Source organism: Prionailurus bengalensis, chromosome A1, assembly GCF_016509475.1.
Source record: "Prionailurus bengalensis isolate Pbe53 chromosome A1, Fcat_Pben_1.1_paternal_pri, whole genome shotgun sequence".
NCBI classification, from domain to species: domain Eukaryota; kingdom Metazoa; phylum Chordata; class Mammalia; order Carnivora; family Felidae; genus Prionailurus; species Prionailurus bengalensis.
The window spans coordinates 97,908,658-97,934,990 of NC_057343.1; the positions used below are offsets into that span (position 1 = coordinate 97,908,658).

The window sequence follows — 26,333 nt, forward strand, 5'->3', positions numbered from 1 at the left end:
TGTGGGCTCATTGAACGTTATTCTTTACTGATGATTAATTATATATGAAATCATCAGGCTTTCATGGAAATTAAATAAAATGATGATTGCAGGTTATAACCTTTTCATATTCTGCAGGTGTTTTTTCTCAAAAACTTGTCTTTTTTATGCTCTCAGCAAGTAGTTAATAAGATACACAGAAAGTTGGTACATTCTCAAAAGCACCAATGCAAAAAAAAAAAACAAGTTGCTGTAAAACGTTCTTTTAATTAAAAAGAAAAAAAGTTGTGTACAAGAAAACACAAAATCCTAAAAGAGAAATACAAAATAATAAAAGAAAAATCTAACAAAAAAACTGTATTTAATGTTGTGCTACTTAAAGGCAATTTAGCTTATTATAAATGCTGTTTGCACAGCTTAGAATGAATATTTAAATAACGCAATCTGGATGCTGAACTAACACAGAAAAACACCATAGGGGGAAAGAAGGTTATAACAGTACACAAATTTCTATTACAGATACACTCTATTTGACACTGGAGCTGCAAATTTCATAGGTTATGCATTTCTAAATTTCTAGATAAAATCTAACCAAACTGCTTACTTTCAAAAACAATATAACCTTCCAAAGACATACCTCCTGTATGTAATCATTTTTCTCCAAAATGGAAAGAGCAGCAGCTGCACATTCCAGGGTAGAAAGGCACCTATTAGTCGGTTGTGTCCGAATTACATACTGACTAGAAACGCTAGTTTTTAACTGCACCTGAAACCAAAACACAGAAAAACAGAAAGTAAGTTTTGTTTTAAATTTAAAATTATACAGTCTGTGGGGGTGCCTGGGTGTCTCAGTCGGTTGAGCGTCCGACTTCAGCTTGGGTCACGATCTCACAGTTCAAGAGTTCAAGCCCCGCATCGGGCTCTGTGCTGACAGCTCAGAGCCTGGAGCCTGCTTCGGATTCTGTGTCTCCCCATCTCTCTGCCCCTTCCCTGCTTATGCTGTCTCTCTCTCTCATAAATAAATAAACTTAAAAAAAAATTATAAAGTCCGTGTTTTAAATACTAGTTCACTTCCTTCCAAAATCGCCAGTTTAAAAATATTAAATGTATTAATATCTTCTATACATAATATCCTCTAGTTATTGTTATTGTTAAATACTCAGAGGACCACATATATCTCACAATTGTGAGATATAACCAGAGTATATGCAAATTGCTACAAATCATAAATTAAAAGACTAATAACCCCTTCCCAGGAGGCACAAGTGCAAAGATACTGCACCAAAGAAAATATAAGAAAGGCAAATAGGTACATATAAAAGCGCTCAACACAGAGCGCCTGGGTGGCTCAGTCGGTTGAGCAGCTTACTTCAGCTCAGGTCATAATCTCACGGTTTATGAGTTCAAGCCCCATGTTCGCTTGGTGCTGACAGCTCACAGCCTGAAGCCTACTTCAGATTCTGTGTCTCCCTCTCTCTCTGCCCCTCCCATGCTCATGCTCATGCTCTCTCTGTGTCTCTCAATAATAAATTATTAAAAAAAAATTTTTTTAAGTGCTCAACACGACTAAATGCAAATTAAAATCACAATGAGATAACTTTTCACACTTGCTAGAACAGTTAAAATCAAAACGACTACCACCACCAAATGGGGAGAATATGGAGCAAATGAAACCCTCATGCACTGTGGTAGAAGTGAAAACGATTTAATCACTTTGGAGAATTGACAAGTGGGTTTTTTATTGTATGGTTTAGTCTTCCATTGTTTCTTAATATAGACTGACAGGGGTATGCCTGTATGGGGGTGAGTGTGTATAAAGAGATGTGTGTGCCCACACACACACATATAGGTGACTGACACCTGATGACTGACAGTCAGAAATGGGAAAAGCAATAGAAAACCAAATGTCAACATTCTGGCCTTTTGATTCCTATTTTAATTAAATGAAACTCAAGTAATCTCACACTCATAAAACCGTATTCCTAGCCCACACTGTGAAAAGAATCACACTTAAGGATGTGTGAGTAGGTAAGAATTTAAGTTTTTACTCATTAAATATGTAAACATATGGAATGAGGGGGTGGTGTCTAACTCTTATCACGTAGTCACTTAAAAAAATCAGGTGTTGTCTCTCATTTTCTGGTATCTCTGAAGTTCTAACAGTCTCTCATTCCTTTACAGCATTAAAACTGTCCCGTCTCTGGACCCTTGTCCCTCAGTCCTCTTCCTCCCTTGTTTCTCTGAATGTATTTTGTCCCAAGAATTCTCTACAACTTGTATCCTTTCTCTCCTCAGAAGGTGGAAGATAAGGAGGACAGGAAGAGAAGGGGAAGGGAAGGGAGAGGGAGAGAAGTAAAGTGGGCATCATAAAAGATTCATTACAGGGGAACCTGGGTGCTTCACTCAGTTAAGTGGTGAAGTGTCCGACTTCAGCTCAGGTCATGATCTCATGGTTCATGAATTCGAGCCCCACATCAGACTCTCTGCTGTCAGTGAAGAGCCCACTATGGATCCTCTGTTCTCCTCTCTTTCCCCTGCCCTGCTCACTCACATGCTCTCTTTCTCTCAAAAAATAAATTTACATACATACATAGTAAATAATAAAAGATTCACTACAGAATGTGTTTAATTTTGGAATACATTCTTTAAAACATATTTAATAACATTTTAGTTAAAATCACTCTGCATTTCTACCAACGTAAAAAGATGGAAAACGGAGGGAGGGAAGAGATGGAGAAAAATGGTTGAGAAACTGCAATGATCAAAGAAAGCCCATGATTAAAAAACTGTAAGAATAATTCATAATGCTGATTAACTGTAATTACCAACTGCTTTGATATGTCATCAGGGTCAACTAGAAAACCGAGCACAGCCAACTACTACTTTCAATATTCAGTTCCATCACTGGAGAAATTTATAATAAACATCTGATTACAACAAAATCTTTGGGAAACATGAAAAATTCACAGTGATTTTTGTTTATTGGAACAAATTTGATTTTTAAAAAATAAGTTTGGAAAAACTGAAATTAAAAAATATAAAAATAAATTAAGAAGAAGTTTTTTATTTCAGTGAGTAGCTTTACTTCTTACCATGGCCCACATGACTGCATGAAAATTCAGAATCTGAAATTTATCAAGTGTTAGAAGACTTCAAAATGTCCTTCACAAATTATCTCTCCAGGAATTATCCAGTAACCGGATATATTAAGAGTAAATAACTAAAGTCTGTACTATGATTAACAGACATGTTATATAGCACGTTAAAGGGATCTTCTCACAATGTCTATTATGCACATGTGCTGTATCACCTTCATCACATTTGATATGATGAGTGGGAACAAAAGAAATCCTGTCAATCCATCTTCTTGAGAAGTCATAGGCACAATAATAATTTGTCAGAAAGTGACCTGCCTTTTTTTTTTTTCCTTCCTTAACTTTTTTTTATTCTTTATTTTTGAGAGACAGAGAGACAGACCATGAGCAGGGGAGGAGCAGAGAGAGACACAGAATCTGAATCAGGCTCCAGGCTCTGAACTGTTAGCACAGAGCCCATTGCAGGGCTCAAACCCACAGTCCGTGAGATCATGACCTGAGCTGAAGTTGGAAGCTCAACGAACTGAACCACACAGGTGCCCCAGAAAGTGATTTGTCTTCTTAAATAAAAGTTCAAGGAAATCCAAGGCAAAATTTACAATTCTCAGAAAAGAAAAAATTAAAATTTGATGAAAGTATGAGGCTCTATGGAAAGACCAGGATTTTTATATCAAACCTGACAATAGCTAACCACTTAGTTTCAATAAGGTCATTTTGCTTCTCAGTTCCTCTTCATCGACAAAAATCAGATACATGGACCTGAGGGTGTAAAACCTAATCCTAAGATTACATATAACATATATTATTAACTATAATTATATATTAATTACATATCACAATACAATTAATTATATATTAATAATTTCAAGTTATAATATAATTAATATGATTGTTGTAATATTGATATATCATATTATATAGAAACTTAATTTCCAAATATTAGAAGCCATGCTGATTCAAAGAACACTTCAGTAATTTTGATCTTTTTGGAACTTGGTTCTCCAAGGGTTTAGACTGTTTGAGTACTCTTGCTGTAACTTCTTGAGGAACAGGAAAATCAGTGCCGGGTTTAGAATTCTACTGGTATGGATTCTAAGCCTATACTATAACTCCCATTTTAGAAACACCCAACTCTTCCAGTTCTGGATCCTGCATTCAGTCTTTGCCAATGATTCCCTGAATTGCCTAAAATTTGAATTCCTGGAAACACTTGTTGTTATAATGCCTTCCTTTCTTCTCTAACATTAAATCTTAAATATATATTTAATATATAAGAATACCAGATAACATACCTAGGAATATATCTAACCAAAGAGGTGAAAAATCTATACACTGAAAACTATAGAAAGCTTATAAACTGAAGAAGACACAAAAAAATGGAAAAAGATTCCATGCTCCTGGATAAGAAGAACAAATAGTTAAAATGTCAATACTACACAAAGCAATCTACATATTCAATGCAGTACCTATCAAAATAACACCAGCATTCTTCACAGAACTAGAACAAACAATCCTAAAATTTGTATGGAACCAGAAAAGACCCCGAATAGCCAAAGCAATCTTGAAAAAGAAAACCAAAGCAGGAGACATCACAATCCCAGACTTCAAACTATACTACAAAGCTGTAATCATCAAGACAGTATGGTACTGGCACAAGAACAGATAATCAATGCAACAGAATAGAGAACCCAGAAATGGACCCACAAATGCATGGCCAACTAATCTCTGAAAAAGCAGGAAAGAACATCCAATGGAATAAACACAGTCTCTTCAGCAAATGATGCTGGGAAAACTGGACAGAGACATGCAGAAAAATAAACCTGGACCACTTTCTTACATCATACACAAAAAATGAACTCAAAATGGATGAAAGACCTCAATGTAAGACAGGAAGCCATCAAAATCCTCGAGGAGAAAGCAGGCAAAAACCTCTCTGATCTTGGCTGCAGCAACTTCTTACTCAACGTATCTCCAGAGGCAAGGGAAACAAAAGCAAAAATGAACTGTTGGGACTTCATCAAAATAAAAAGCTTCTGCACAGCAAAGGGAACAATCAGCAAAACTAAAAGGCAACCAACAGAATGGGAGAAGATATTTGCAAACAACATATCAGATAAAGGGTTAGTATCTAAAATCTATAAAGAACTGATCAAACTCAACACCCAAAAAACAAATGATCCAGTGAAGAAATGGGCAAAAGAAATGAATAGACACTTCTCCAAAGAAGACATCCAGATGGCCAATCGACACGTGAAAAAAATGCTCAACATCACTCATCATCAGGGAAATACAAATCAAAACCACAATGAGATACCAACTCACACCTGTCAGAATAGCTAACATTAACAACTCAGGCAACAAGAGATGTTGATGAGGATGTGGAGAAAGAAGATCTCTTTTGCACTGCTGGTGGGAGTGCAAACTGGTGCAGCCACTCTGGAAAACAGTATGGAGGATTCTCAAAAAATTAAAAATAGAACTACCCTACAACCCAGCAATTGCACTACTAGGCATTTATCCACGGGCTACAGGTGTGCTGTTTCGAAGGGACACATCCACCCCCATGTTTATAGCAGCACTATCGACAATAGCCAAAGTATGGAAAGAGCCCACATGTCCATCGATGGATGAATGGATAAAGAAGATGTGTATATATATACAATGGAGTATTACTCGGCAATCAAAAAGAATGAAATCTTGCCACTTGAAACTACATGGACGGAACTGGAGGATATTATGCTAAGTTAAATTAGTCAGAGAAAGACAAATATCATATGACTTCACTCATATGAGGACTTTAAGAAACGGAACAGATGAACACAAGGGAAGGGAAGCAAAAATAATATAAAAACAGGGGGGGATAAAACATAAGAGACTCATAAATATGGACAACAAACAGAGGGTTACTGGAGGGTTACTGGAGGGGCTAAATGGGTAAAGGGCATTAAGGAATCTACTCCTGAAATCATTTTTGCACTATACGCTAAGTAAATGGATGTAAATTTAAAAAATACAATTTAATAAAATTTAAAAAATAAAAAAATAAAGGAATAGCAGATAACAGGAGCACCTGGATAGTAAGTTAAGCATCCAGCTCTTGATTTATAGGCACAGGTAATGATCTCATGGTTCGTGAGATCAAGCCCTGCATCGGGGTCTGCAGTGACAACACAGAACTTGCTTGGGGCTCTCTGTCTCCTTTTCTCTCAGCCCCACACCCCTCCCTTTCCCTTTCCTCTCTCTCTCTCTCTCTCTCTCTCTCTCTCTCTCTCTCTCTCAAAATAAATAAATTTAAAAATAAAAGAAACAAAAAAGAAATGCAAGATAATAGTTTGATGGCTATGATCACTGTTCAGATGCCTTCAAAAAGGGCTTTTTCAAATGTCTCCTTCCTAAGTACATCTTTAGCTTGATATAAATGTCTTATATCATTAAAAGTCTGGGTGACATAGCATGTGCAGTGGTTTGGTCATTGCTTTTAGGGCCACAAAATAAGTAAGTACGTTATCCAAGGAAATAACATGCCATGGCATCTCTGAATAATAAAACATATGCATTTTTAAAATAACTTACTACTATATTAGTTAATTCTTTTATCAAAAACACACTAAAATAAGACCTCAAAATTAAATTTTAATTCATACCTCCCATCCCCACAAATGTTATATTTTTATAATTTGATGGCAATTATTTGTTATCTGTGCTCAGGCGATTTTAAGGCAAGTGTCATTACTCCATAAAACTATTGTGCTTCTCAATTATTAAGAGTCACAAAACTTTCTAATCACTTGATCAGCTTGCTTACAGGTTTCTAGGAAAAGCAATCTACTTCCCAGGCATTCTGAAACAACTCTAGTCTGGAAAAAGCTGAAATAAACTCCCTTTTAATAGCATCCTGAAGTCTTCACCACTGGAAGACACACATAAAAACCCTCCTTTCTGCAGCAGCCTTTCTTCTATGACTTTCCACAAGCAAGATTCATCATCTGAGCCTACGAGCAAACCTCTGAGAGGCAGAACATCTTTTCTCCTAGCCTCAATCTTTCAATCCCTTTCATTCCTTTCATTCCCTTAGTTTAATTCAACAATACGATCTAACAGTTGGAAGAACCCAACCTTGGCATCAGATAGTTGCCAGATCTGACACAGACTGACCCACGTATGTTCAAAGTTTTACGCGCTTACTGGACACTAAGTGCCCTTCCAGATAATGTACTCATATTGTCTCTTTTAAGACTCACAAACACCCTGTGAAGTAAGTACTACTATGATCTCCATTGTACAGAGGAGGAAACTGAAGTGCAGAGGGTGAAGTTAAGTAAGTCAAAGTTCTAAAATCAGTCGTGGTGAAGCAGATACGTGAATCTATAAAACCTTGTTCAGGAGTGGAACTCTTATCACCAGGCTAATAATTAAAGGCTAGGCAAACCTCAACATGTGAAACAAAAACAACAAAGCTGTTCTGTAAAGCAAGACTAAGGCACCCCCTCAAGAATTTTAGGGTTCTTCTGAACATCGTTTTAACAACACTGATATAGAAGGAAGCGTCCTCTACCCAAGAGTGAAAAGTACTCATAAACATCAGTGTCCATGTCTTACTCCAGCCCTGCTGCACTCTGAAGCCTGCAAAACTTTTTCATAGGGTAGAGATTTCAGGATTAATGTTGAAACTCAGGAAAACTGATAAAAATAAAATTAAAATAGGCATTAGTTATAGATAAAATGGTAATATTAGTGCTACTTCCTAAAATACATGATTATTTGTCTTTTTCTAGGATGGCTTGAGGAACTTCATCTTACAACAGAACTTCTACGGGAAAATCTGTTTCCAAAACAACAACAACAAAAAACTTATAGAATAGATTTGGTTTAAAACACACTTTCTTATACATCAAAATGAGAAATAAAGTTACGTGCTAATTCTCCAACATACAAAAACTTTCATGTTAACCTGGAGAACTGCCCTCTAGTGGAACTTATTAAAATTTAAGCCTACAGGGTTCTAAAAGATATTTGTCTTAGGGTCAACTGTTTAATAAAGTTTCTTTTTTCTCAGATAAAGCAGTGATGGAAATGGCAGTTTACAGTAAAAAGAGTAGGGCACCTGGGTGGCTCAGTCAGTTGAGCGTCCAACTTCAGCTCAGGTCATGACCTCAAGCTGTGAGTTCAAGCTGTGAGTTCAAGACCCACATCAGGCTTACTGCTGTCAGTACAGACACTTCAGACCTTCTGTCCGTCTCTCTCTCACCACCCCTCCCTGCTCTCTCGCTCTCTCTCTCTCAAAAATAAACATTAAAAAAAAATTGTCCAACTTAAATATGCTTACAGATATGCATTCTTTCATATTAGGTTTATATCAGTTTATATCCTTTATCAAGAAACTTAAATTAGAAACTTATTTAGGATATGAGAAATTGATGAACCAACTAGTCTTATCTAAATAATAATAGTCAACTTTCTAATGTCTTGCTAGTCAAACATTTCTCACCAAAGATAAATTTCATTTAAGAATTAGCAGCTCTGGGGCACCTGGGTGGCTCAGTCAGTTGAGCATCCGACTCTTGATTTCAGCTCAGGTCATGATCTCACGGTTCATGGGTTTGAGCCCTGCATAGGGCTCTGTGCTGACAGTGCAGAGCCTGCTTGGAATTCATTTTCTCTCTCTCTCTCTCTCTCTCTCTCTTCTCTCTCCTCTCTCCTCTCTCCCTCTCTCCCTCTCTCTCTTCTCTCTCCTCTCTCTCTCTCTCTCTCTCTCTCTCTCCCCCCTTCCACTGCTTGCACTCTCTCTCTCAAAAAATAAACAAACAGGGGCACCTGGGTGGCTCAGTCGGTTAAGCGGCCGACTTTAGCTCGGGTCATGATCTCGCGGTCCGTGAGTTCAAGCTCTGCATCGGGCACTGTGCTGACAGCTCACAGCCTGGAGACTGTTTCAGATTCTGTGTCTCCCTCTCTCTGACCCTCCCCCATTCATGCTCTGTCTCTCTCTGTCTCAAAAATAAATAAACGTTAAAAAAAATTTTTTTAATTAAAAAAAATTAAAAAAATAAACAAACATGTACAGAAAAATAACTAGCAGTTCTATCTGTTTCAAAAGCTGTTATGGCTTCATAAATGGCTCTAGAAAAATGAATCATCAATTAGGCCGGGTGTGAAATAAAGCACACATTATACTATTACTTCCTAAGTTCGTTTGCCACCTAAGATTTTTATTTTAAAATTTACTCTGTGTTAAACTGTATGATATTTTATTGATTAAAAACATTTGTCTCGGGGCGCCTGGGTGGCGCAGTCGGTTAAGCGTCCGACTTCAGCCAGGTCACGATCTCAAGGTTCGTGAGTTCGAGCCCCACATCAGGCTCTGGGCTGATGGCTCAGAGCCTGGAGCCTGTTTCCGATTCTGTGTCTCCCTCTCTCTCTGCCCCTCCCCCGTTCATGCTGTGTCTCTCCCTGTCCCAAAAATAAATAAACATTGAAAAAAAAAATTAAAAAAAAAAAAAACATTTGTCTCTTCTGTAACTTCAAACCGAAATAATGTGTGTGGACTGGGAGGCAGGGAAGCACAACTAAAAGCATGAGATGGGAAGCGACACACACCTACATTTAAATCTACAGAAGAGTGGTATGACCTCCAGCAAGTTTCTTGAACTCTCGGAGCCTAAAACCCTAACAGCTTTAAGGAGCTGCCATATACAAAGTGTTGAGCAACAGCTGCATACAATAAGCACTCAACACAGGTAAGGTGTGGATAAGGGTGGTATCATGGGAACGAGGATGGCAGCACTGGCGATATCCAATGTTTCCTTCCTAATTTAACGACTAAGGGCGAAGCTCTCAGCTTTACCACAATAAAGCCACACGAGGAGCCTGGCCAAGGGTGAGGGATGAGATGGAATTTAGGACAGAGCCAGAAGTCAACTTTCACAGGATGGAAGGAGGAAACCTACAGAACAGGTAGGGAAAAAGCAGACTCGGAAGCAGGAGAGATAACAAGAGAGAGGTTTTACTGAATCCCGGAGAAGAACAAGTTATCTGGGCAGATAAATAAAATATTCCTAGAGTTACAAGCCTGTAAAAAAAGAAATGCAGAAATATTTTCACTAAAAATATACTTGCAGACAAGGAATATATTAGGTTTTTACTCTTTCATCTTTTAAGTATGTGAGCTGAGCTTCAATAAAAAAGTGCAATCATCACTGAAGTTATTAGATCTTGTACCAAATCTTTACATATTTCTTTAAAACATTCCCGCACAACCCTATATAACAGAAAAGACAGACCAGAAATCTGTTAGAGTTTTTGAAAATCACTTTTAAAAGAAAAAATTTCCATTTCTTGCATGATCTTGCATGAGTATTCTATCTGCCTAATGCTTTCAACATATTTTCTTATCTTCCTCTTCCTCTTCACATGCGTGACTTATCTGTGATGTTTAAGTGATTTTACAACAGTGCAGACATACATAAAAAAGACTTAGTCAACAACAGGATTGTTTCTTTGAACAATACAGAGTTCAGGACACCTAAACAGTAAAAAATTACGGGTTGCAAAGTATCATAACTGCTAAGACCTGACTTGATTTATACATAATAATTTGACTTTTTGTGTACAACTGAACCAAATACATTCTGTATTTTATTGAGCAACATTGCAAAAAACCAAAATAAGAGGAGACATACACTATGTTCATACCATGGAAAACTAAATATTATACAGGTGTTAATTCTCAAAATTTGACTTACAAGTCAATTAAATTTCAATAAAAATCTGAAGAGGTTTTAGTGTAGTTTCATGAAACTGATTCTGAAATTACGTGTTAATGCAAAGCGGAAAAAATATGAAGATATTCTAGAAGAACCCAGCAGAAGAACTTGTTCTACCAGTAAGACCTAGTGTAAAGCAACATTAATTAAGGCAGTGTGGAACTGGCAGAAACGTACAAAGCAACAGAAAAGAATTTAAAGCAGAGAAATATACTCTCACATGAGTGCACAAGTGATACATGACAGAGGTGGCACTCCAACACAGTGAGTTCTGTACTGGCATTTTCAGTGAATGGTGCTGGGAAAATAAATGTGCAAAAATCCAGACAGCCAAATGGGAGGGGAAAAAGTGAAATTAGACTCACAGCTCACACCAAACACAAAAATCAATTACAGGTAGATTAAATACAAACATAAAAGATAAAATTCCAAATTTTTAGAAGATAAGATGAGAATATGAGAGGGAAGAATGAATGCTGTAACACAAAAGACGCTAACTTGAAAAAAAAGAAAACTGAGAAATTCAACGGCATTAAAATCTAAAATTCCATTTACAAGAACACAGTATAAAAAGAGTGGAAAAACAATATATTTGCAATATATACAACTACCAAATGATGGCTGAGATACAAAATATATAAAGAACTCCTGGAAACAAACAAGAATGAAACACAAAAAGCCAAAAGAAAAATGGTTAAGAGATGTAAGAAGCACTTCAACAAGGCAAAACTAAGATATAAACAGAAAGGGGACAAACCATAAGAGACTCTTAAATGCAGAGAACAAACTGAGGGGTGCTGGCAGGATGTTGGGTGCAGGGATGGGCTACATGGGCGAGGAGCACTGAGAAGGGCACTTGTTGGGATGAGCACTGGTTGTTATATGTAAGTGATGAATCACTAAATTTTACTCCTGAAACCAATACTACACTATAGGTTAATTAACTTGAATTAAAAATTTTTTAAAATAGTAATAATAATAAAATAAATTAAAAATGAAAAAATAAAAATATATTTTAAAAAATAAGCAAGCACTTCAACAAAGAGTACATCTAAGTGGCTAATACACATATAAAAAGGTGTTAAATCACATTAATAATCATGAAAAAATTAAAACAAAATGAGAAGATACTACACACTCATCAGATTGGCAGAAAATCTGTAACACTGACATCACCAAAATGTTAGAGAGAACAAATGCCAGACATCGCTGGTGGGAATGTAAACAGTTACAATCACTTTATAACACTTTGGTTAAATCTAGTAAAACAGAAATTATGCTTAACCCATGACCCATATATTTCATTTCTAGGTATACACTGACAGGAACTCTTGCATATGTACATCAAGTCATATGCACAACAACATTCAAAGCATCACTTATCATAATAGCTCCAAGCTGAAAACAACCCCAATGTTTATCAACAATAGAATGCACAGTGACAGGAGCACCTGGATGGCTCAGTCGGTTAAGTGTCCAACTTCAGTTCAGGTCATGATCTCACAGTTCCAAGTTCGAGTCCCGCGTCGGGCTCTGTGAGGACAGCTCAGAGCCTGGAGCCTGCTTCAAATTCTGTGTCTCCCTCTCTCTCTGCCCCTCCCTCACTTGTGTTCTCTCTCTCTCCCTCTCTCAAAATAAATAAATAAACTTAAAAAAAAATAGAATGCACAGTATGGTTCAAAACTTGGGCAAAAGTGGATCATTTGGGAATACATATATCTATAAATAAAAAACAAAGAGATAATTATGATAGGGGTCAAGATACTGTTACCTTTGGCCGTAAGAAAGAAGGTAGTGAAAGAGGTACTGACATGTGGTGTAAAGTGGGTCTGAGCCTTTTGGGGTGCCAACAATGTTCTATTTCTTGACTTGAATGGCAGTTACAATAGGATTAAGTATTTCTTGCCTCTAAACATGGTGTATGCACATCTTAAAATAAAACATGCTGTTAAAAATTCTCATGATGAGCACTAGCTGCATAAATACTCCTTCTTTATCACTAGAAGTTTTCTCTGCTATACAAAACACTAAAATCAACAGAAAACAGAGGATAGTTGTTAGTAATTAGCTGTGTGACCTTGGGTAGGCTACTTCGGTTACAGGGTCTCACTGTACTACTAAATAAAATAATTGATTTAAATCTATCTCTGAGATTCTTTCAAGCACTAAAATTCTTGGCTTCTCATTATTTCCCATCACTTAGGTAAACACTATCAGGGCCCTGATTAAATCTCATGTTTATTCTCTCCACTCTTCATTGTACGGGAAAGTGGAAAAAGTTGCATATGCAATATCAAATACATGTATGTGCAAACATAATACTATTTCACTATTATGTAAAGAACAATAATCAGCCAAACTGTGACCCTGATCTCTACTTTCTTGTCAGCCTAAAAGAGTGCTAGGAATGTAAATAGCTGCTGACTGATAAATAAGTTTTTAAAACTCAAATATGCAATGATCACTCTGTCTGACAGCTGAAAAGGTGCTAAGAGAAATACAAACATGCATTGTATTTTGTAGTGTTATGGAATTTAATTTTATTAAGACCACTGTCCATTCAAGTGTAGTCAACATACTGAGATGTTAGCTAATGCCTATACTTGCTCTGTTCATTTTCTCAGACTATTTAAGAATGCTAATGAAATCCAAAAAGTGAACCGGTATTTCTTAAATGAATTCATTCAAACACAATTTGGGTGACATAAAAGCCCTGCGTAATTGTCATTAATGATACAATACATTCCCCTCAGAGAGAGCATAATTCTGTCAACTTTGTAGCGTGAAAAATATGTACATAAATGTCAGATATGGACCTTAAGAAATGAATTCATTTTGGGGCTCCTGGGTGTCTCCGTCAGTTAAGTGTCTGACTCTTGGTTTTGGTTCAGGTCATGATTTCACGGTTTCATGGGTTTGAGCCCCACTTCAGGCTCTATGTGGACAATGTGGAGCCTGCTTGGGATTCTCTTTATCCCTCTCTCTCTGCCCCTCCCCACTCACACTTTTTTTTTCTCTCTCTCTCTCTCAATAAATAAATAAACTTAAAATAAATGAATGCATATAAGGCTGATGAATTTGTACCCCAAAAAGGAGTGAAACAATGTTAACTGCAAGGGAGAATGAGAAGACTATGGAAAAAGGAATATGAAGTGGAGAATTCTCATCAAATGGGATTTCTTTTCTACTCAGTAAGAAAAACAATTATCATTTTAAATCAAAACTGAATTTTCCCAAAGCTTATCATTCATCTTTTCAAGCGATTTAAGTGAAAATTCTATTAGATGGTTAATCAAAACAGTGGCATGTTAATTCCACACTTCTTTGTGGAAAGCATTAGTTACAATGAAAGCATCAACTATGATGATATGCAATACTTAACAAATTGTGGTTTACTGTTATGTTGTTTTTCACCATCTGCTTAATGAAAGCTTCTCCTGTAGTTTAACTTACTATCATCTTATTAAGATTCCCATCACTTGCTTAATCCCTAGAAAAGCTATTTGTGTATATTTAATTTATTGACAATATCTAGAGAACCTAACTCTATCTATATTAATTAGTTCCTTTTCTACTAGACAAGGTCAACATTCTAAGCCAGAGACATAGACACAAAATCTTTGTAACTGTTAGTATGATTTCTATGTCTCAATAACTTTTTCTCCAAAGACAGTACTCAATTCCAATACACCATCATTTCTAGCCTGAATCCCTGCAAATGCCTATCTGGACATCCTGTGTCTACTGTAGTCTTCTTGTAAATCATTCTCTATGTGTCGGCCAAGTGATTCTTTAAAAAAAAAAAAAGATCACATTATTACTCAGATGAAAATCCTCAACTTGACACAAAGCAAAATCCTTCACACAGTCTGTAAATCACCTATTACATAACACCACCCTTCCCCCTCCCTCTGTCACTACATACCAGCCACACTAAGTATGGAAATGTCTTCACTCTTCGCTTTGCTTGGCTAACTACAGCCAAGTTCAGCTTTGGCTGAGCTCCTTCAGTTCTCAAATGCTACAGACGTCTTCATGAGTCTCCAGCTTCAATCAAACCTCCATTTTGAAGTACTCCTTATATTGCATTCACAGAATTTAATTTGTAATCACATACTGATCTAAGTTGCTATTTCTTTCTACACAATGTAAACTCCATTAGGACATGAAGTGTCTATTTTACTTACCACTATATTCTATCTAATTTCAAGAACAGTGACAATCACAGTGGCTGGTGTTCAATTAATATTGGTTGAATTAGTGAACACTGATTATCATCATTAGAAAATAAACAACCATAGCTATGCATTCAAACCCAGCAGTAAACACATCCATTTAGGGGGGGGTTGTGACATTACTAATGAAGTAGATGCAGAAATGAGAAGGGGAAAATAAATCTATATACAGAGATTAGGGATTTGTGTCTGACTTAAGCTTATAAAGCTGATAAACAAATGCTTTAGCCAATTATTAATTTTTACATAGAAAAGTTGAAATTGGGAAACAAATATTAATCATAATTTATCTCTTTTGAGGGAATTTACTAAGTTTATAATGCAGAGAAAGCCCACTGATGACACATAAATCCTACAAGAACTAGAAATCTAGCCAATTGTTCATACTGTAGAAAAAGGAATACACCTCCATTTAAGCTGAGAAATCTATAGAAAGCTCTTAGACTTTATAAACCAAATATGAACCATGTTTAATTATAAAATATGTGTGTGCTTATCCAATCCTTCTCTAGGAATATGAAAAGGATCAGTTTCCTTTATTCTATTCAATTTTAACACTTTTCTACAATAGAAAATCTGTCTTTTCAGCAATTTCTTTTTGGGATAAAGGAAAAATTCAACCAGAGTAAACTCAGCATGTTACTGAAATCTACATTAAGAACATAAATAAATTATCTCTTCCAAACATTATGCTTTAATTCAAAGTGACATTTTTAGAGCACTCACTTGGGAGGAAAAAAATACTAAAGGGAATAAATGTCATGCAATTTTTTTTAACTGTATAGTCATATAAGGAAAACAGATGTCAGAAAAAAAACCTTTTTTACAACTGTTATATTTGTCTAATCACATATATATGTACACACACACATATTTATTTTCTACCATAAAAATGAAAAAACCGAAAGCTTCTAAACTGCCAACCCAAGAAGTATGTTCAAGTCGGTAACATGGAAAGTTAGTGTTTTGTGATTATTTCAGACGTTTCTAAGACATCAAACATTCTTACATAAGTTAGAATTTTTTTAATCTATGTTTTAAATAATCATAAAGACTCTCATTTAATAACCACAGAATTTACATTTTGTTCCTTTAAAATTACAATGTTTATAATCTTTTACCCTAACTTTTCATAATAACACATTTACATTTGGTTAAAGGTTATTTTTAAAAATCCTAAAAATGATCATGTCATGCAGACAGAGGATATTTGTTGCACAACTTAGAAACTTATATTTAGTGTGAGCGGTTTTTGGAACTGTTTAATAATATTATATATGAGTGGATACTAAAGTATCTGTAACAACATAGCATACATTAACAGTCTTTTGACTACTCAGAGGTCATCATTATTTCTAAATTTAGCTATATGTTATACCAGTATAGAAAACATCATCCTAAATTTGGACTTATCAAAATTCTGGGGAAAGATAATGATGCTTATCTGAAAGTCTGAAATGAAAATAATTACTGGTCTAGTGATTTTCAGAAACAAGAATCCTTAGTATTAACTCTGACATGACAGCTTAATACATGAAAGCATATAACTCAAGGTCACTATATTAGCAACATATTAGAAAAATTTTGCATTTGTGCTTACTTTCTATAATCATTAATGTCTTTTCTAAATATAAAAAATTACATGTTCATACAAGGGAAGGGAAGCAAAAATAATATAAAAACAGGAAGGGGAACAAAACATAAGAGACTTTTAAATATGGAAAACATGCACTATATGCTAACTAACTGGATGTAAATGTTAAAAACATTAAATTAAAATATTGTGGATTAAAGAAATTACATGTTCATTATAAAAGACCTATAAGATTTAGAAATGCATAATATAAAAAGTGAAAGTACTCGATAATTTCACGACCTAGAGACAATGACTATGTACCATATAACATTTATTCTTCCACACCTTAATTTTAACATGTAATTGTGGAATTTTTAATATCTATAAAAATACATAATATTTGAGTTATCAAATAGAAGACTAAAACTGACAGCCCTGAATCTTAATAACTTTTTAAGAAATAGAATATAACCAAAATGACTGACGCTCCCAGGAGACTCTTCTCTGTATGCTCCACACAGGCACAAAAATATAGACTGACCAATGGATAGAGAGACAGACAGAAAGATCCATACATCCAAGTTCACTTAAGAATGTTCATAGTAAAACAGCACAAGTTCTCCTAAACAACTTGACCTCCTCTGAGATGTCCACTACTGTAAAGGTTTTATAATTCTCTTATTTTTAGGTACCCTAAATAAGACACTGCTCAACTTTCTCTATTTTCAGGCTTTATAGAAAAGGTAATTTTTCTTCTGTGACTTGTCTTTCTCAGAATATTTCAGAGATTCATTCATATTGATTCCTATAGCTTTAGTCCATTCATTTTCATTACTGTCTGACAATACCTCTGTTTGCAAATCTGTCACAATTTATATATTCATTGAAACATGTGATCTTTAAAGTTATCTGCTATTATGAACAAAATAATAGGAGTTCATGTGTCCTAGTATAGAAGTGCACAAGCTTCACCAGAGTACACAGATAGAAGTGAAACTAATATCAAAGTACCGGGTTATACTTCCCTCTTGAAACAATGACAGACTGTTCCAAAGTAGTTACATTTATACACTCTTCAGTAGTAAGAATTCCATTTGCTCCATATCAACTCCAACATCTGAGGTCATCAGATTTTTTTAAATGTTTGCCAGTCTAGTGGGTAGAAAATAGTTTCTCAGGGCATTTTGTACTTTTTCTTTCTTCTACTCAATTCATCAGTTCAAAAAGCACCCCTATATCCTTCACTTTCATTGCAGTAAGGCTGAGAATTTTATTATCCATTTTACAAATGAAGAAAAGCAGATGTATGCATTTTTTTTGTTATTTAAAGAAAGTTTTAAAAACTCCCAACAGAGGGGCGCCTGGGTGGCTCAGTCAGTTAAGCATCCGACTTCGGCTCAGGTCATGATCTCGTGGTTCGTGAGTTCAAGCCCCGCGTCGGGCTCTGTGCCGCCAGCTCAGAGCCTGGAGCCTGTTTCCGATTCTGTGTCTCCCTCTCTCCCTGACCCTCCCCCGTTCATGCTGTCTCTCTCTGTCTCAAAAATAAATAAACGTTAAAAAATTTTTTTTTTTTTAAATCCCAACAGAAATAGATTGTAAGGGCGCCTGGGTGGCTCAGTCGGTTAAGCAACCAACTTCAGCTCAGGTCATGATCTCATGGTTCATGGGTTCGAGCCACGCATCGGGCTCTGTGTTGACAGCTCAGAGCCTGGAGCCTGCTTTGGACTCTGTCTCCCTCTCCCTCTGCCCCTCCCCTACTCACGCTCTGTCTCTCTCTGTCTCTCAAAAATAAACATTGAAAAAAAATTTTTTAAAAAGAAACACATATAGATAAGAGGTTTAGAGATACACATACACCTTTTAAGGGGGGGGGAGAGGTAGAAAAAAAGCCACAAGCTTGGTCCAGAAACAGAACTTGAGAGTTACAAGAAAGGAATAATTCTGGGAAACTGACCAAACTGGGGAGCTCAGGTAGGGCACCATTTAGGGATTTTTAGGAAACAGCAATGGTGAATGATTTGCTGGTCAGACCTTATTAGGCAGAAGCAGGAACCAGTGAAACAAAGGTGATTATTACTAACAAGGACCTCATTTTGGACCCCAGCCAGCCCAGGATAGCAGAGGAATCTTGGTTTACCACTTGCTTGTTGCACAATGAAGATGGGCTGTATTGTACCTCTTAGCATACTTGCTATCTGACATTATCTTGAAATAATGGGTTTGTGAATGTTTTTAGAAAGATATCCAGGTGAAGTAGAAAAGGGATTGGGACTGGGACTGGGATTGGGCAACCCTAGGATCACCAAATACATCTTTATGACCCAGACCAAGCCATGTAACTTCTGTGTCCGTTTCCTTCATCTGCTGTGCATGGCAGAATTAGAGAAAGACCAAATGAAAATGAGTATGGCAACGCATTCTGTAAAATGTAAACTGCTTTACTAACATAAAAAATTAGTGATACTGTTAATGCTGATAATGTTCAAACCTCTATATCTATGTTATAAAATTTATAATTTTAAAAGTCAGAAAGTTGATTAAAGCTGCAATTAAAATAGAAAAGTTTAAAAATTTTTAAGAGATCTCAACAGTAGTCAATATTCTGTCCCTAATTCGGTGACTGTTCCTACTTTATATTTATGTGTTTATATGTGTAAGCTTTGTTTTTTTTTTTCTTTTTCTTTTACTCCTTGATAACCTGCCGTGTGTGTGCATGTATATATGTGCACTCCCATTTTCATAATATTGGGTGCTCTTCCTCTTTCTTACTGATTCATAGGATACTTTATAACATATATCACAAATACTTTCTATCCATTGCATGTTCAGTCTCCTAATTTCTTTTGATGGCTACAAGTTCTTATTTTAATGAAGTAAAATTTATCAACCTTTTACTTTATGGTTACTGCTTTCCATACTATGTTTAAGGAATCTTAAACACCAAAGTCACCTAAAAGGATGAGTGATAATGGCTCCTGGCTGATACACTGGGCTGGGTATGTGTCTGCTCACTCCAGCCAGAAGAGGAAATCTCATGACCCACAGGGTACTGATCAGAGTACACGGAAGGGCCTTTCCTCCATAATAGGGAATAAATAACACTAGACTGAGCACGTGAGTACTTGCTTGCTTCCTCTTATGTATCTGCCACCATCATCATGAAAATATGCCTGGAATAGTTTACAGGATGAGAAGCAAGTGGAGAAAAAGCTAATCACATTCAGGGATCTATCTATCCAAGAGCCAGTCTACACCAGCTATAAGAGCGAGCCCAGCCAAGACCAGCAGAGCTGCCTTGCATACACAGCTCACCCTGTGACCAACAAACTTACTTTTACATGTTATTAAAATATGTGTGGTTGTTTGTTTCACAGACTTATTGTGGCAGTATATACACACATTCCTATCATAAAGAAGATTTGGGGTCCTAAGGTGACCACAGAGCTTTGCAGTATTTCAATCGGAGCCTGTTTCCGATTCTGTGTCTCCCTCTCTCTGACCCTTCCCGGTTCATGCTCTGTCTCTCTCTGCCTCAAAAATAAATAAACGTCAAAAAAAAAAATTTTTTTTTTTTAATTTATACAATAGTAGAGCTCTTCAGAAGTGCTCTGAATCGGGGCACCTGGAGGGCTCAGTCGGTTGAGCGGCCCAGTTCAGGTCATGATCTCACTATTTATGAGTTCAAGCCCCACATTGGGCTCTGTGCTGACAGCTCAGAGCCTGAAGCCTGCTTCAGATTCTGTGTCTCTCTCTCCCTGCTCTCCCCCACTCACACTCTGTATGTCTCTGTCTCTGTCTCTGTCTCTGTCTCTGTCTCTCTCTCTCTCTCTCTCTCTCAAAAATAAATAAATAATAATAAAAATTTTTTTAATAAGTGCTCTGAATCACACAATACCACATGGCTCCAAATAAATTTTTTGTCTGTTATGGGGCTTACTATTAAAAGTTAGAAAAGGCCGGGGCACCTGGGTGGCTCCGTCGGTTGAGCGTCTGACTTCAGCTTAGGTCACAATCCCACAGCTCATGAGTTCGAGCCCTGTGTCGGGCTCTGTGCTGACAGCTGAGAGCCTGGAGACTGCTTCAGGTTCTGTGTCTCCCTCTCTCTCTGCCCCTTCCTGCTTGTACTCTGTCTCTCTCTCTCAAAAACAAGTAAACATTTAAAAAAAAAAAAAAAAAAGTAAGAAAAGGCCAAGGAATCTGGACCTGTAAGCAGACCACGCAGAAAACACTAAAATGTAACACCAGTGAGGAGATTTCCTTATCAACAATTTAGCATAATGGTAAAAAGAATTTAAGTAAAAGTGCTAAAAACAATTTCAAGAAAAGACAGAACTGCTTCCCACAGTGATGCTATATTCAGTGATATATTAGAGTTTATATTTTATGTCCAAATTCTAACTTGCTGTTGAAAAGGCCACTTTGTAAGAACATAAATACATGAAGTAGAAAAAAAATCATTTGAATTTGGTTAAGGGGGTGATGAAATGGCAACTCCTGTGACTTAATTATATTTGGCTCATCTTTTTTAAATGAATCTTTAGCAGGAGAACTGCAAGATGTTCAAAACTATAGAACAATGAAGGTAAATAAAATTCCCTAGCTGACTTAGGAAATGACTTCCCATTAATTAAAGACCTGTACAAACGGAACGCTCTTTGTCTTCATTATTCTCCTAACTCCTTTTCTTTGTCTTTAATGTTCTACAAATCTAGGAAAGAATAACTGTATCTGAGAATACCACTGTTTTCCTATTTTAGAAAAAATAATAATTAGTTCATAATATCTTTCAGACTTTGGGTTTTATCTTGACTTTTAAATGTAGTAAACATGGGACATATGAGAAAATAATTCCTAATTAAAGAGAACTACTCAGAAAAACAAAACAAGTATCTGTATTTCCTGAAAATCTTATAATGGATCCATGTTAAAATATTACTTTAAATAAAAGTGACAAAAGGTTTCTTATCTATTTTTCTGCAAATATTTGAAATTATCATGCATATATCATTATTTTATGCAGCACCATATTTTTAATAATTAATGTTTAGAAGTGATATAAAATAATCTCCTGAAGATAACAGGGAAGAAAATGGACCTGACCTAAGTTTGGAAAATGGTATTTTAACTTGATACTGTTAGGCTGAAGACAAAAAGAACTGTTTATAAACACTGGACTCTGGTTGGTATCTATATTTCTTATGAAGAAAAGAGTTAATAATCATGGAACTCATGGGAATGCAAGCTGGTGCAGCCACTCTGGAAAACAGTATGGAGGTTCCTCAAAAAACTAAAAATAGAACTACCCTAAGACCCAGCAATTGCACTACTAGGCATTTATCCAGGGGATACAGGTGTGCTGTTGCAAAGGGACACATGCACCCCCATGTTTATAGCAGCACTATCAACGATAGCCAAAGTATGGAAAGAGCCAAAATGTCCATCGACGGATGAATGGATAAAAAAGCTGCGGTATGGGGGCGCCTGGGAGGCTCAGTCAGTTAAGCGTCCGACTTTGGCTCACGTCATGATCCCGCGGTCCGTGGGTTCGAGCCCCATGATAGGCTCTGTGCTGACAGCTCAGAGCCTGGAGCCTGTTTCAGATTCTGTGTCTCCCTCTTTCTCTGACCCTCCCCTGTTCATTCTCTCTCTCTGTCTCAAAAATAAATAAATGTTAAAAAAAAAAAAAAAAAAGATGTGGTATGTATATACAATGGAGTATTACTCGGCAATCAAAAAGAATGAAATCTTGCCATTTGCAACTACGTGGATGGAACTGGAGGGTATAATGCTAAGTAAAATTAGTCAAAGAAAGACAAAAATCATATGACTTCACTCGTACGAGGACTTTAAGAGACAAAACAGATGAACACAAGGGAAGGGAAACAAAAATAATATAAGAACAGGGAAGGGGACAAAAGAGACTCATAAATGTGGAGAACAAACTGAGGGTTACTGGAGGGGATGTGGGAGGGGAGATGGGCTAAATGGGTAAGGGGCAATAAGGAATCTACTCCTGAAATCACTGTTTCATTATATGCTAACTAGTTTGGATATAAATTTTAAAAAATAAAAAATTAAATTTAAAAAAAATCATGGAACTCATTTGCAGGTGTACTTTTTGAACAGACAAATGAAGTGTAGATAATGGGAGCCAGGTTTCTCAAGGTCTGGGAAAGTATTTACAAACAAGCAAGAGAAAAAGGCTGGAATGAATCCCATGGTGCTGGATTACAGTTGGAGACAGCACTGTGAACTCATTTGCTTTATTACATATGCAAACAGCTACATACAGAAATAATTAGAGATGTGTATATCCGTGAGTTAGTATACATGAGTATCTTTTTTTAAAAAGGCTGGCAACTGACAGGGTCTAGAAAACTAACACCCCAGTAGCAGCAAGTATACCTACAGCCCACAGCTTGGTTGCTAAACACAATTTGTCAACAACAAGAACCAGGGATACTAGGAGAAATAGCTGAGCTGGAAAAATTTTAAGACTGGGACAGGAAAGCACCTTTTAGTGACAGAAAGTAAGGAAGTACTTAAGAAAAGACAGAGAGCGATGTGGTGCCTAGGTGGCTCAGTCAGTTGAGCATCCAACTCTTGATTTCAGCTCAGGCCATGATCCCAGCATCGTGGGATCAAGCCCCATGTTAGGCACCAAGCTGAACGTGGAGCCTGCTTAAGATTCTCTCTCTCTCGTTCTTTCTTTCCCCCTGACCCTCCCCCACTCACTATCTCTAAAATAAAATTTAAAAATTAAAAAAAGAAATGAAAAGGAAAGACAGAGAGGAGGAAAAGAAAGAGATAAGCCATTTCAAAAGGACACATGAACCAACAAGAAAGAACTCCCAATGGCCAAAGCTGAAACACTGTGAGCAACAAAGAAATAAGGACAGAAATGGATTTTAACCCAAAATATAAAACAAATATCCATGAGTCAATACTGATATAAATAAATGACTAAGCAAGAACTGCAAAATGAGGGAGAAGGAAAGACTGGTAGGTATTGCCTTACAGAAAATTCCAAATAATATACTTAGATACTTCTTCAAGGAGGGGGACCTTAATTTGCCTCTCCTTGAACATCAACTGAACTCAGCGACATACTTCCAATGGAAAGGGAACAGAAATGGAAAAATAGTCACTCTACATGAGAGAAAGATGGCAGACACCACCATCAACAAGCAAATGATCAAAGTTAACCCCATCACTGACAAGTACGCCCTGATAGAAGACGGAAAGATACTCCACTTTTGTTGTATTCTTTATCAAAATCCATAACCATGGTGTAACCATGAGAAGACATCAGATAAGCCCTAATCTAGCACAACATACTTGACCAGTACTCCTGAAAAGAGTCAAAGCCATGGAAACAAAGACTACGGAAAAAATGGCGACAACAAAAAGCAGTGGCTACAAACTGTCAGAGCTTATGGAGATGGTGGCTCCACACAATAGGGCAGGCCAGGCTGGATCCAGAAACCGCGAAAGGGCATGGGCGGAAAAACTGGTGATATATGAACAAAGTGTGCACTCTAGTTAACAATACTCTACCGATGTTAATTTGTTAGTTTTTACAAACGCACCATGGTTATGTAAGACGTTAACATTAGGGAATGCTGGGTGAAGGGTGAATGGAAATTCTCGGTACTTTCTTTGCAAATTTCCTGTAAATTATTCCAAAAAAGAAATTTAAAAAGAAGATGATATAAAAATTCATGAAAGAAGAATAAAGAAAGTCATAGAGTTTTTTTAATGTAATTATATATGCTGTCATGCCACAAAACTTTAAAATTCAGAAGGAAAATGAACTATTTTAACACCAAAAAGGAAACCTATGTATGGCACCATTCTCTGAAGCTTAAGATTGGTTCCACCTTCCCCTACGCTGGCCTTCTGTTTTCTTTTTTTTTTTTTTTTTTAATATTTTATGTTTTAATGTCTATTTTTGAGAGACAGAGAGAGAGAGAGTGCAAGGAGGGGAGAGGCAGAAAGACAGGGAGACACAGAATCTGACGCAGACCCCAGGCTCTGAGCTGTCAGCACAGAGCCAAACACAGGGCTCAAACCCACAAACCACGAGATCACAACCTGAGCCAAAGTTGGATGTTCAATCAGCTGAGCCACCCAGGCGACACTACGCTGGCTTTCTTTTAACGTTAACTTCATATTTAATTTGACAATGCATCCTGAGATATTCTGTGCTTAAAGCAAATGTATAGATGCTCTCTTCCATAGGGTCCCCTTCTCACCTAACTCCATTCTTACATGAACGATACCATACTAGACACTGTTCCTTGAGTTTGATTTTGGAGGGTTGTTTTTCCTACTTAAAATAAATACAGCTGGGGGCAGGGGGGGTGGGGCGCCTGGGTGGCTCAGTCAGTGAGCATCTCACTCTTGATTTCAGCTCAGATATGATCCCAGGGTCGTGGGATTGAGCCCTGCACTGGGCTCCACACTTGGCTTAACCTTCTCTCCCTCTCTCCCTTTGCCCCTCTCCCCAACTCGTGCTCTCTCATTCTCTAAAATTAAAAAAAAAATTAAAAAATTAAAAAATATATATATATATACACACATATATATACATATATATAACTTAGGGATAATTGTACAGCTTTTACTATCAGCTGTATAAAATGATGAAGAAATTCTTCAAAATGAATTGTGCTATGAAAATAGACAAAAAGACCTGGGGATGAGGAATAATTTCTTTATGCGAAAAATTAATTATACGTTCATAAAAACAAAGAGTTCCATAAACGTTAGTTTAAAATATAAAGACTAAAACAAAAATATTCAAATTTAATGTGATGCTTCTGCTACTTTTTCAACATTGTTAAATGTGAGGAAAAGGTGCCTTATACCTTTTAAGTTACAAAGAAAACATCACCAGTTAGAGGCAATAAATATTTCCATGAACCTTACAAAGCAAGTTAGGTAAATGGTAAATGTTTTTGGATTAATAAAATACAGACTTGCTTACTGCCAAGGACCAGAATTTACAAGTATTTGAATCTTCAAAGACAGACATAAATAGATTTTTCTCCACACTTAGGTCACAAATCATATGCTAGGAGCATATTCAAAAATAACAGGCTTTTCCAGTTTATCTAGTTAAAAAGCAAAGAAATTGGGTGATGAAAATACATTTGCTAACAAGGTGTGTATGGGTGTGTATGTGTAAACACTTTAGAAATACAGTAAAGAAAACTTGGAAAACACAAATACATCTCCATTCTTTGGCTAAATTAAAAATTTTACACTAGCATGATGTGGAAAAAATATGTAACTGAATCTAGCCATATTTTAGCATTTGAAGCAAAGACAAAGGCTCTATTTGGTCTCACTGCATTCTAATTATAAAGCTCTATACAGAAGATGGTAAGAAAATGCAAAATACTATCCACTGAGGTTTTGTATGGTAGAGAACCTGTTTTGTGGAAAGGGACGTAGCAGTGTTTTTACATTCATGACTCTGTGAGGAATGCATGTGAGGGCGGTAATTCCACACCTAAGTTTTAATACCGTATGATCTACCAATTCCACGTGTGAGTATAAACCCAAAAGAACTGAAAGCAGGTTTTGAGCTATTTATACACTCATGTTCACAGCAGCATTATTCAAAAAGTCACAAGGGAGAAGCAACCTGAAGTGTCCATTAAGAGAAAAAATGTGGTATATA

The 26,333-nt window shown here is 36.5% G+C and overlaps 1 protein-coding gene across 1 annotated transcript in view; it reads right to left on the reverse strand.

Moving 5' to 3' along the window:
* The window catches only part of DTWD2 (DTW domain containing 2), a 104,578-nt gene that overhangs the window by 8,147 nt on the left and 70,098 nt on the right, over positions 1-26,333 (reverse strand). The window contains exon 5 of the mRNA XM_043585923.1: positions 617-745. Within this exon, the coding sequence (XP_043441858.1) occupies positions 617-745 (129 nt within the window). The remainder of the gene's footprint in view (positions 1-616; positions 746-26,333) is intronic.